Source organism: Harpia harpyja, chromosome 3, assembly GCF_026419915.1.
Source record: "Harpia harpyja isolate bHarHar1 chromosome 3, bHarHar1 primary haplotype, whole genome shotgun sequence".
Taxonomy (NCBI): Eukaryota; Metazoa; Chordata; class Aves; order Accipitriformes; family Accipitridae; genus Harpia; species Harpia harpyja.
In genome coordinates, this window is record NC_068942.1 from 33531461 (window position 1) to 33544693 (window position 13233).

General features: G+C 49.9%; 1 protein-coding gene across 4 annotated transcripts in view; it reads right to left on the reverse strand.

Annotated features, from left to right (window-relative positions):
• Positions 1–10646, reverse strand: part of SLC1A2 (solute carrier family 1 member 2) — a 104200-nt gene extending 93554 nt beyond the window's left edge. For 2 of the 4 annotated variants that reach the window (XR_008234395.1, XM_052781872.1), the window contains exon 1: positions 9285–9635. Coding sequence is in view for 1 of the 4 variants with exons in the window: in XM_052781872.1 (XP_052637832.1) it covers positions 9285–9301 (17 nt within the window). In the remaining 3 variants the exon portion in view is untranslated. Of the gene's footprint in view, positions 1–8983; positions 9053–9284; positions 9636–10631 lie in introns of those variants that run through there. The other 2 variants (XM_052781875.1, XM_052781874.1) reach the window with 2 other exon arrangements.
• Positions 10647–13233: the final 2587 nt, after the last annotated feature.

Genomic DNA, 13233 nt, shown 5'->3' on the forward strand with positions numbered 1-13233 from the left:
GATGGTTGGTAAAGGAATCTGGAGCATGGGTTATTTTTTCCTCTCTCCTTCCAGTTGCGGGCAGCAGCGTTGGAAGAAACAGACGGACCCAGTCTATTAATACGTGGCTCCGCGGCTGCTGTCCCCGCCACAATTTGGGATTTTTCGATAATGGGATGGCCTACGCGGCCCCAGGCCTGCTGGCTTCAGATGGGATTCGCCTTTCTCGAAGGGGGAAGAGGGTCTTTGCTCATGAGCTAGCGGGGCTCATCGGCAGAGCTTTAAACTAGACCTGAAGGGGGAGGGGGGTGACACCAGGCTTGCCCGTGACAAGCTGTGGGAACAGAGCTGGCAGATCTTTAAGGATGCTTTCCATAGAGTGCAAGAGCTCTCGACCCCCAGGTGTAAGAAATCGGGAAAGGAAGGCAAGAGACCAGGATGGATGAGTCAAGACCTGCTGGTCAAACTAAGGACAAGAAGGAAGTGCACAGGCAGTGAAAGCAGGGACAGGTATCTTGGGAAGGGTATAGGGACGCTGCCTGGTTGTGTAGGGATGGGGTGAGGAAGGCCAAGGTGTGGCTGGAGAACTTGGCAAGGGATGCAAAGAATAATAAGAAGGGCTTCTGAGTATGTCAGCCAGAAAAAGAAGGTCAAAGAAAGCGTGCCCCCCTGATGAGCAAGACTGGCGAACTGGTAACAAAGGACAAGGAGAAGGCTGAGGTACTCAGCAGTTTTTTTGCCTCAGTCTTCACTGGCGACCTCTCTTCCCACACCTCTTGAGTGGATGGACCTCAAGGCAAGGACTGGGGGAGCAAGGTCCCTCCCACTGTAAGAAAATACCGGGTTTGAGACCGCCTGAGGAACCTGATGAGTCTCTGTGGGACCTGATGAGAAATGCATCCCAGAGTCCTGAGGGAATTGGCCGATGCAGTTGCCAAGCCACTCTCCGCGATATTTGAAAAGTCATGGCAGTCAGGTAAAGTCCCTAGTGACTGGAAAAAGGGAAACACTGCACCCATTTTTAAAAAGGGTAGAAAGGAGGACCCTGGGAACTACCGACGCGTGGGAAGATCATGGAACAGATCCTCCTAGACGCTATGCTAAGGCACACGGAGGACGGGGAGGTGATTTGAGACAGCCAGCATGGCTTCACCAAGGGCAAGTCCTGGCTGACCAACCTAGTGGCCTTCTACAATGGAGCAACTACATCAGTGGACAAGGAAAGAGCCATGGATGTCATCTATCTGGACTTCTGTAAGGCCTTTGACATGGTCCCCCACAACATCCTTCTCTCTAAAATGGAGAGGTATGGATTTGATGGGTGGACTGTTTGGTGGATGAGGAATTGGCTGGATGGTTGCATGCAGAGGGTAGTGGTCAACGACTCAATGTCTAGATGGAGGTCAGTGATGAGTGGTGTCCCTCACGAGGTTCAACAAGGCCAAGTGCAAGGTCCTGCACCTGGGCTGGGGCAACTCCTGGTATCAATAGAGGCTGGGGGATGAAGGGACTGAGAGCAGCCCTGCAGAGAAGGACTTGGGGGTACTGGTGGATAAAAACTGGACGTGACCTGGCAATGTGCACTTACAGCCCAGAAAGCCAACCATATCCTGGGCTGCATCAAAAGAATTGTGGCCAGCAGGTCAAGGGAAGTAATTCTGCTCCTCTTCTCTGCTCCGGTAAGACCCCACCTGCAGTACTGTGTCCAGCTCAGGGGTCCTCAACATAAGAAGGACATGGACCTGTTGGAGCAGGTCCAGAGGAGGGCCACAAAAATGATCAGAGGGACGGAACACCTGTCCTGTGAAGAAAGGCTGAGAGAGTTGGGGTTGTTCAGCCTGGAGAAGAGAAGGCTCCAGGGAGACCTTATTGTGGCCTTTCAATACTTAAAGGGGGCTTATGAGAAAGATGGGGACAAACTTTTTAGCAGAGCCTGTTGCAATAGGACAAGGGGTAACCATTTTAAACTGAAAGAGGGTTGATTTAGACTCGGTATAAGGAAGAAATTTTTTATGATGGGGGTGGTGAAACACTGGAACAGGTTGCCCAGGGAGGCGGTGGATGCCCCATCCCTGGAAACATTCAAGTTCAGGCTGGACGGGGCTCTGAGCAACCTGATCTAGTTGAAGATGCCCCTGCTCATTGCAGGGGGGCTGGACTGGATGACCTTTAAAGGTCCCTTCCAACCCAGACTATTCTATGATTCTATATAAATTTAAATACCTACGGGAATAGCCCAGAGCTTAAATCATATGTTGAGAAAATAGTAAAAAAGGCTACAGAGCAAAAAGCAGCCTGGAAGAATTACTGATTTTTGACTTGGTGTTTATATTTTTTAAAAGTCAAGAAATAGATCAGTCGCAGTCACACTAAAAAAGATATGTTTTGAGTTTGTCAGCAAAACTTAAAAAAACCCAAACACTAAAAAAGACAAATACTGTTTTAGTCAACCCAAAATGTCTCCCTAATACACACTGAAGTGTTTTCCTTTGTAGTGGAGCCCCTACCATTTCATTTTAGTCTTCCTTTTTTCATTGACCTTTTTTTCAACTCAAAAATAGGTTTGAAATGAAAATGTTTGGACTGAAACTACACATTATTTTTGAAAAGTAAAAATTAAATGTTTTTCGTTTTTAAATTCCCCTTCCACCTTCTTTGCTTTAAAACACTTCAATGAATTTGATTTCTCAGACATGTCACTGAACCTGCATTTTTGTGAATTGCATGCCATTCTCCTGAAGATACCTGTAATCAGCAGGAGTGTTCCTTAATTCTTTTATGCCTTGGTTCTTTTTTGCTCTTCCTTGTAAGGATCCCCAATTTGGAACTGCTTACACAGGATCAAGTATGTTCTAGATAAAAGTTAGAAAATATGATGATCTTTGAGCATAGTCTGTTATCTTTCCCAAACACCGAGACATGTATTGTAGCTAATTGTCTTAAAGCTTTAAGTACACTGAGAGGCTTTGAAATTAATATAGAAGTAGGATTAAATATATAAAAGCACACTTATTTTTATTGCTTGCATGCCTCTGGAAATAGCATTTTAAACTAATAAGCTGGAGGCTAAACGTGTGAAATACTGTACTGACTTGGCAAGAGAGGAGTTTTCATTAGCAGATGGACAATAAGAGAGGTGATGGATTTGACAGATCCAGTTTTCAAGAACTCATATAATTAATTGTTCTGAAGAGCAGGTATTGCAACACATTGGGCTGGGGAAGGTAATTAAATCATACAGAGAATGAAAAGGTATTAAACGAGAAGGTACCGAAGATGAAGGCGCACTTGTTAGCACCGTGCCTTCTCTCCGCACCCCTCGCAAGCCCACGGCTTGCTCCTGTACGAAGACAACTCTTTGCAGAGATAGCCTGGCACTGCAGGCGAGGGTTAGTGGGGGCTCCGCGTCCCCCCGCACACACAGCCCGGCACTCCCACTGTCGCATACACCGAGAAGGAACCCGCGTGCCAACCACACTGCTACGCAGGTGAAACAGGACGGAGTTTTAATGACAGCCTTTTTAAACTGAAAATCTGTGACCCTTTAAATACTGCTCACAAATTTACAGTTATTAGCAATCTTGGTTGGGATAGCCTGTAGATCAAGGGGAAAACAGGAAGACGAAGAAGAAAAATTAAAGGCAGTAATTTGCTAGTATAGAAATACAATACTGCTCTGTATGCAGAGTTCTTAGTGCATTTGTACATCTACATCTGCATGTGGGTTCATGGAGGAGGGTGTACATACATGTTTATCTCACAGAAAGCTACGGTAAGGCAAGACTTGAAAACTTTAGCTATTTTTTAAAGAAGCACTATCTCCCTTTAGCCTTTGTATATCTAATCCAATACTATAACCTGCTTTTTCCAAAAAGTTCAGAATAAATAAGTCCCTGTAGACTTTATAAGAAGTATTTCAATCCTTCTGCATCAATATAAGGATCTGGATATGTAGAAAAATGGAGTTAATGTCTAGGTGACAACTTCTTTTTGAAAGTGTAACTCAAGGGCAAACTGAAGGTTGGGGCCATGACAACTATCATGTCATCAGATTACTTTTAAGGAACATGAGTTATCTTCTGTAGAGCGAGCCTAATTCTATTTTATTGAAATCGATGAGAGATTTGCAACTGACAACAGTGAAATGAGGTCAGAGCCACAGCTGATATGTCTAATTAATAGGCTACATCCACTCCATCTGTCCCACAAAAGGTCTGAGAAAGAGCATAGGGTAAAACACCTCCATCCTGAGTCAGTGATGTTCTAACCGGGCATAAAAGTAACAGTGAGAGCACTTGGAGGATTTCATCCTCTGGAGTATCAAAACATTTGTGCCAGCACATTTCATCAAGTTTCCATTTAGAGGAATTTTGTGGGTAAATTACAGAGTAAAAACTCAGATGACAAGAAATCTGTGGGTGTGCTTGTTGTACATATTGTGGCAGATCCTGAAAACCCACTCTCCTATGTAGGTGCCTGAAGCCTACCATGAAATGCAAAGCAAGTTTTTCTGATTCACCTAGGTGTGTCCTGTTGTCTCTGGGCTAGGCGCATAATAAGTGTTGGCAATCTCCCTTTCAGGCTTTGTCTTGACAATGCAGCAAATGGCTTTAGGACTCCTACTCCAAGATCCAAAACCACCACAGCCGCATGACTAAAACACTAATCCTGTACAATAAATTAATTCTTAAGGTTCAAATTTGTTCAAAAAACGCTAACAGGTTAACTTGCATCCACAGGGCTTGATGCCAGGTGAGGTATTTATTATTTGTGCCTCCTGTGTTAACTTTGTGTAGAATTGACTAATAATCATCTTTCTACAGCTCGTGTAAAACCTGTGTAAGCTCCATACTATATGCTGTGGCTAATTTTAGAGAAATCAAATCATATGCTCCCTGATCTGGACCGAACTCCTATTGTTTGGTGATCAGGTAGTACAGACAAACCGTATTCATGACCATGGAACTGTAGCTTTAGAGACAGTGAAACTTGGGATGAAGATACAGGATCTATAGAAGAAGAATGTAGGAACAATTAAGTTTGGAGAGGAGGAATGGACAACAGCTGAGGTTTTTGTTGGGGTTTTTTTCCTGTTAAGTGAGATGTTGATAAAGTCAAATATCAAGACAGGGATCTCTGTCGCTTGCATGCACTATACCTGCTACTCTGAACAGGATAGGAGCTCTGCATCTGTGCCATTTCATATTACATAAACACCATTTATATTAAATGCACATAAAATTGTGAAGCACTTACAATGATTTCACTAATCAAATCACGACGCTAAGCAATTACCCAGACTTCTGTATTTTCAAACGTAATGTTTCAGCATACTCTTCCATTTCACTAGATTTATTTTGTAGCAGGGTGCACGCACACACGCCCACACAGACTTGCCTGCTAACTGTGTACCATATATCCATACGGGTAACTTCTCTGTTCTTTTCATAAACCTGCCCTGGTACTGTTCTCTCGCACCAAGACCAATGGAAATGGAAGCGTATTATTGAACTCTCCACGATACGGTGATCACATCCAAACTGCCCACTGGGAATGACCACTGGTCCACGCTGACTGCCTAACCATGCCTGTGAACCGGGAGAGCCATGGCCCAAGTGCTGTGGGGCTGACCCGCAGGCAGAGGGTTGAGCTCCCAGCTCAGACACCTGCTCTGCCTCTGGTTAGTTTACTACCATAGATGCAGTGATAGTGTCTCCTAGTGGCTGTATTCTTGAAGGAACAGACCCAACCCCAAATTTCAAACCTCGAACTCCCACTCTTCAAAGGTATACAAAATACAAACAAGTCTCTAGATTTTTAGAGTATCTAAAACAGCATCACTCAAATAGGTAAAATAAAATAATTTAAACACTCAAGGTTTAATATCTGAGTTACAAAGTCACATGCTGATTTAACATCTAAAACCTATCTCTAGGTTATGCAAATGAGGGTTTTTCTTTTTTAAAAACGGTGGCAAGGTACTGCATTCTTCCCCTTTTGAAATAGTAACACTAAAGAGAGATGAGAGCCATAACAAAACCACGTGAAGCAAGGCGTTCAGGACTTTGCTCAAAGGTCTGAAGGCAAGCATGGGCATCATCAATTGGATCAGAGTCAATCTCATTTAACCTTTAGGTCCCCTCAGACCCTGTGAAAGCAAAGGAAATGCTTAAATGCCCTGCTACAGTAAATCTCCGTAGGTTCAAACTACCACATACTGAGCCCTATGCCAGACACCACAATCTGTGAATATGAACTAATGTCGCTCGTAATTTTTGAACCGTGCTAAGGACTCACGAAAGGTGATGCCGGCAGAGATCAGAAGGCTACTTCTCCCAGCAGCACCCTGTCTGCAGTCGTGGCCAGCAGAGGACATTTAAACAGCGAACATAAAAACAAGCAACCCCGAACAGTATCGATACTTGGTTCTAGCACTTCCTCCTTGAAGTAGCTATTTTCCATTTTCAGCACCAGCTAAAACACCAAAAATCCATCTTGGTAATGAGATCTGTACCAGGGGATTTTGTGAAAGGAAGACTTAACAGTCAAGATACAGACAGCATATTCAACAGTGAGCCAAAGCCCTGCTAGCTGGAACTACAGCAAGGTAGACCTGGAGGACACATGGGTCTGGTTTTGCCATCTTGGGGGACATTTCCTTTCTCATTTTCAGCCGACAAGTTTCCTGTTGTCCACCATCGTCTTGGAACAGAAACATTTGGGCAGCAAATTCCCATACGTGGATAAGCTTAACCAAATAAGACACTGAAAGAAAAAAATAATGACTGGAAAGGTGCAGACAAGGAAATGTTTCCTAGCAAATCCTGGCTCTAAGTGACCACTACTTCTTAACGATGGAATACGGATTTGCCTTCCTCTCTGTATACGTTGGGGCCTTTTGTTGTTCACCAAGTATCCTGTCACAGCCCTGACATCCCCACTTTGGAGAGTTTATGTAAGGTCCCCTGTGAGAGGAGAAGTAACGCACGGCAAAAATGACTGCGGTTGCAGTAGTTCTATCACAACAAAATAAAGCCTTTATATACTTCAGATCTCAACTAACGTATCTATCTGAACATCTCAAGAGCCACCAGACACAAACCTGGAGTGCGTACAGTTTGTCTCTACCTCCAGCAGGTCTTTCTCCATGTACCTGTGTGTGCCTGAAACACACTGCTCTGCTTGCGGCAAGGGGCACTTTCTGCTACCTTTTTCCCACTGTGCTGGTGCTGGTGGAAAGCCTTTCTCGAACGAGGTCTGGTCAGTATTCGCTCTCCCTGATGATCCTTACAGTGCCTGAGTTTGCTGACCTTTAGGCCACAGCATAAAGCTTATCTCCATCCTCAGCTTTTTACCTGAGGGGAGGGAAAGATGACAATTCAGTTTTGGAAGAGGTTCTCACTGGTAAAATGGGATTGACAACTGAAATGCTTCCCACCCAACTTGTTTTCCACATCTCCTTCAGCTATCGCCGAGCACTAGTTGAATCCTACCAAATAAACAGTTTCAGCTTAGTCTAGATTAACGTTTCCTACGAAGTTTGAAAGCAAAGCCGTAACTTTTTACTTCTTTTCTCACCCTGACAATTTAGCTCTGTCCAGTAAGGAAAGCAAAAGCACGCATCTATTGAAGCCTTTCTGTGTCTCGTGCTCTCGATCTTTTTTAACCCACCTGTTCAGCCAACTTCTTTTAAAAGCACTTCTCCTTCTACGCACATTTAAAACCTCCTTTCATCCAAAGTTGACAAATCCCTCTAACGCAGCCACCTCTTGTCACGTCTCCTCCTATTAAACCCCTGCACAACAGATCCCACATTCCCCCACCGGTCCGAAACAAGCCTAGACCTCTACAGCCACCTGATGTGGGAATGAAAGCAGCGGGTGACCGGAGCACCCAGAGGGGAGCGAAAGTTGGGGTAGTCCGAGGATCCAGAAGGGACAGAGAAGACGGAGCTGCAATCCTATGGATGTAGGCTGGTTCCTCCGTCTCCAAGCTTCTTCCTCGTGGCTCCAACTGTTTGTTGACAGTATCCAGTTAAAAGTGATTCATTGTCAGAGGAAACGCTACAGGGCAGATTAAACTGCTGGGCTGCTACCAAAACAAGAACGTGTAAATTTGGAGCAGAAATTCCCTGCGAAGGCAAGGCAGTAGCAAACGGTAAGTTAGTTACCTCCGCCACAGTCCTGTGAAAAGCCAGAAGAGCCCACAGATTTGCCCTCTGTCAGACCCTGGGGATTGTTCTTTTTCTAAAGCAACCAAAGCTAATACTTTCTAACCTTCCACTCCTCCCAAGCCGGCTGCTCGGGGGCCACTCCGCAGAGAGCCAGTTCCTTCCTTTGTCCAGGTAACGGGACACTTGCGTGCACACCCTCCCAGACATGTGTTGGGTTATTTAAATCAGCTCAGCAAGTCTTTCAGCCTGAGAGACACAAAAGCAATATAAACAGAGCTTCCTTCTGCACTCTGTCCTCAGAGAGTCCTATCCAGAGCAGATCATGCTGATACAACCTGACAACATCCAGGGATAAAGGGGAGGCTCACACCAGACGCAGTCTAATACTAGCTAGTATTATAAGAGGGCAACCAGAGATCAAAGAAACATTTTCTTTTCTTTCCTACTGCCAGTTACTCTGTAAACCGAACAAGCCCCCAGCCCCATCAGAGCGAGGAAGCGGCTGATCCTCGCAATCGTGTCACGGCTAGGGAGAAAGGTTTCCTTCCAAGGGACGCTACCAGGGCTGAACCGTGCTTGCTTTTCTTTAAAGCTTCTTGTATAACCCTTCGCCCTTCCCAGCATTTCTCTTGCTAGCACTGTAATGCATTTGGCACAAAACTGCAAAATTGCAAAACTCCTCAAGAAGTTGGATTTGTTTGTTGCCTTTTTAAGGGTCGGGTGGGGGGACAGCTCCTCGATTCTTTTTGAACTATTGATTATTATTGTTATTATTATTATTATCATATTTAGGAGGCTGCTCCCCCCTCTGCCTCCGAGTTAACCACTCACTTGGACTCTTCTTTCAGGCGAGTGGTTTAAGCTTGATCTGTCCTCCGGGGGTTAAATAAAGAAGTGATGGGCGGAAAACCAAAACCTTTCCAGTGGCTCATATTTGAAATTCTTCCCCCCCCCCCCCCCTCCTCCTGAATGGGGCTCGCCTGCTTCCCGTTTCCTCTCGCTCCCTAATCATCCCGTTAGGGAACGGCGAGGATTAACGACGAAGCAGACGACTGGCAACTGTGACCACAAGCACAACGCCGGACCCCCTCCATCCTCCCGTTCCTCCCTCCCAAGAGACGGTCCCCCTCACCCTTCTGTCGATGCCATGGTCCCGAAAGCCCCCCTGTCTTCGCAAGAGTCCAAGGGATTATTTTGGACAGTAGGGCGCGAAGGAGGTTGGCTTTTCGGGATGAGCCCTCGCTCGCGCCTGGGAAGGAGCACGCGATTCCTTGTAAATCCCGGGGGCTCCGCAGGGCGAGGATCCGCCGGCTCCGCTCCTCGGCTCTGCCCCCCCCCCGCCGCCGCCCCAGCGAGGGCTCTCCGCGCCCCGGGGACCGGCCCCGCAGCGGCCGAGGAGACGCGGGCGCCCGGGCTGCGATGGCCGGCGGCCTCCCCTCGCCGCGGGCTGCGTGCGCGTCTGTGTGTGTGCGTGTGCGAGAGGCGGGGGGGCACCTCACATCGGCGCGGCTGGATTGGAAGGTTTTAGCCCTCGAGCCGTGGATTTGCGGTCTATCCCTCTCTATTTTAGGCACGGGCTGACATCACGAGCCGTTGTTACTCCTATAAATCCCCCCAACCGCTCCTTGACAGAAGCGGGGGGGGGGGTGGGGGGTGGGAAGGGGGGCGGCGGCGAGCCCCTCGCAGGGGGAGGGCCGGGCGCTGCCGACCACGACCTGCCCTGCTCGCCGCGGACCGCCACCGCCTCCCCGGGGCAGGCCCGGCCCTCCAGCACCGACAGGACCCGCCGGGGAGCCGGCCGGCAGCGAGAGGAACGGAGCGGATCCCCCCCCCCCGCGCTGGCTGTCCGGCCGGCCGCCACCTCCTGCCCCTCGCGTCCCCCGGCCAGCGGGCCGGCAGTCCGGCGGGAGCAGAGTCCCGCAGCCCGCCCGGCCGAGGGGCACCACCACCACCACGCCGCCGCCGCCGCCGCCGCCCCGCCGCCGCGGCACCTGCCCCGCCGCGCCGCAGCGGTCGCCTCTCGAGCCCGGCCAGCAGAGCGCTCGCCCTTCGCCAGAGCGGGGCGGCCCGGGGACTGGCTGCCGGCCGCGGCGGGACCGAAAGGCCGCGGCGGAGCGGCGAGCGGGGCCGCCCGCCCTCAGGGACGAGCAGGGCGCGGCGCGGCCGCACCGACCGCGCGGGAACCTGGCCCGCCGCCGGCGCGGGGCGGTGCTGCCCCCTGCCGAGGAGGCGGGGGCGGCGCTGCGGCGGAGGCCCCACCTGCCAGGGCGGCGGGACCCCGACCGGGGCGGCGGCGGTGGCGGCGGCCTCTCCGCAGTGCTCAGCCTGGCCTGGGCGCGCCGGGCCCGGCTCAGCCGCCGCCGCCGCCGCCGCCCCGGCTAAAGGCCGCCGGCCAGGCGGGGTGGGCGCGGCGCCTCCCCGCGCCCTCCGCCCGCTCGCACCGCCCGCCGCCGGGGTCCGTTCCGCGCCGCGTCCCTACCTGCACCGCCCGCCGCCGCCGCCACGCCGCGCCGCTCCGCTCCGCCCCGCCACGCCACGCCCCGCCGGGCGGGAGGGCACGGCCGGGCCGCGGGCGAGCCCGGCGGGCCCCTCGGCAGGGCCGGGGAGGTCGGGCGGGGGCTGGCGGCAGCTCAGCTCGCAGGAGAGCGGAGCGGTGTGTGTGTGAGGGGGATGCCCCGGGGCCAGCCCTCCTCCTCACCGCGTCGGTCCCGGGCCCCGGCGGCGCGGTTTCTGCTGGAATGTTCCAGATCCCGCGACCGGCCACAGGCCGGCCTGGCGAGCCCGCTGCCTGGCCTGCGCGCTGCGGCCGGGCCGCGTTTGCAGCGTGGGTAGGGCGGGAGGTTGTCGTCTTGGCGCCGGGAGCAGGACGCTGGTGCCGCGTCAAGGCGCGGCCACGCGCCTTCGCTTCAGTTTCCCCCAGCCGAGGCTCTGCCTGCCAACCCCGGAGCTGTCTTCCCATCCGAGGCTGACCAACCCCACGTCCCGTTCCGGAGGGAACAAACGTTTCCGCCCGGAGCCTGTGCCCTCCGCGCCGAGGAGGCGGCCCAGAAAGCCAGCAGCCATGTGGGAAGCTCCCTGCCACCCTACGGAGCTGCGAGGCTGCGGGGGGCACGCGGCCACCCAAAGGCTGCCTGACCCTGCCCACCGCTCCCGCTCCCCCAGGACGCCTTTCCTGCAACCCAGCCGATTCCAGTACTCGCCCTTAAAAATCGCAGGGTGCGGCCTAGTATGCGTTCCCTAGTCCTAATCAAACGCACATTTTTTTCTCGTAATCTTACCATGGACTTAGGTTTTCAAGGGAAACAAGTTACCAGGGCAATTCCATTGGAGTCACTGAAGGTGTGCCCGAGAAGAGCACGTACTTCAGTATGTCCATTTCCTTACAGTGCTACTTTTCAGCTAAGCACTCCGGCTTTTGGAAGTAATTTAATGCACACCCAGCCCCAAAAACATTCAAAACTAGAAGTATAAATCCACTGGAGTGAGTAAGAATGCAGAGACTCTTTTGCTCTCTTTTTTTCCTAGCAGTATCTTTGTGGCCTTTCCAGAATGCACAGCTCTCTTCCTCAGAGGGAAGATGTGTTGCTATCCATGCTGTGCTATTTCACACCCTTCCTCCAACAGATGGCATAGATCCTCACCTGTTTAGAAAGAGATGTTTGAAATAGTTTTGCATCTTAAAAAATAGGCCCTAGCTATCAAAGGGATTAGTGATTCCAGCTCACAGGCTGTTTTTTTCAAACATTCATCCCCTGTTTTTCCTCATTATTGGTGTTAGATGTTAACCCCTGTGCTGCTCAGGCTGTGAGTGTGGAACTACTGTGGGTCAGCCTGCCAGACAGGATGGGCAAGCTGATTTGTAATTCCTACAAATACTAGGCATGGTGCAGGTGCTTGGATATGTTGACATGACTGCCCACCCATACTTGTCAATACATTTATCCTATAACAATAGAAATAAAACATTATGTTTGCATTTAGATGTTAGCCAGAATTGAATCTAGGATTCAAACATCATTGAGGTCCAGAAGTAGCACCAAATGCTACAGCTAATGCCTCTGTCTATAAAGGGCTATGCTAAAATCTGAATCCTGGGGTTGAGAGAAGCCTGGCTGTTTTCTTGCTTCTGTTTTCTTTGAAGAGCATCGTGACTGTAAAAAGAAGGGGGGGGTGAATTCTGCTGTGCACACACAGCTGTAGCAACCTCCTCCTGTGATTGCCATTCCATGAATTCCATCAAGTTTCTCTTCAAGAATATACTTTTGTGTGATACACAGCCAGTGAAGAGCTATATTGTTGCCGCCCAAGCCCAGAAACGTTCAGCTAGCTCTTCCTTGGAGATCTGCCCGTGGTTCGAAGCCAAATGGGGATGGGATTCAACACTGAGGAGGAGTTAGAGGATCAGTAGATACTGGGCATGGCTGATCTTTAGAAAAAGGAGAAGAGTGAGGGCTAAAGCTAGAATTAACACAGACTTTTGCAGATCTGTGTGGACTGCCTACTTCTCTACTGGACAAATCCTAGAGGGAGAAAAACCATTTAGGGCTGCTGCTTCTCTCTCAGTTGTAGCAGTGGAGAACAATAATGCTATGGAGAGCAATGCAGTCACAGCGTCATAACTGAGGAAAGAACCACCTCACAGACCTTCATGATTTCTGTTTTAGAAGATAATTTCTCTTACCATTAGGGTGTAGAGACTTTCACTTAATGTAATCATGGAAGAGCTCTGACTGGGCAAGCCAGGCTCCAATAAACAATTCTGTCCCTTTCTCATTTCATTCTTTGTCAATAGTGTTAGGAAGAAACACATGCTGTCTTTCTGCAAGTTTGCCCTTCTCCAGAACTGTCACCTAATTTCCTCTAACCCCTTCTGTCCGCAGGGGAGGACCGCATGTTCACTGGCACGCACTCCTCCCAGCAGAGGAATGAAACATGTCTCGCTTTTCACATTTAATTCAGAATTTTTGTTGCTGTTGTTGCCGTGTAGTTTGTCAGCCAAGCATAATCTCCTGGCAGAAGACGACAGACAAACAAGGTAAAGAGAAGCAATATACTTTGGTTGTAGCCCTTAAACTTTTTGA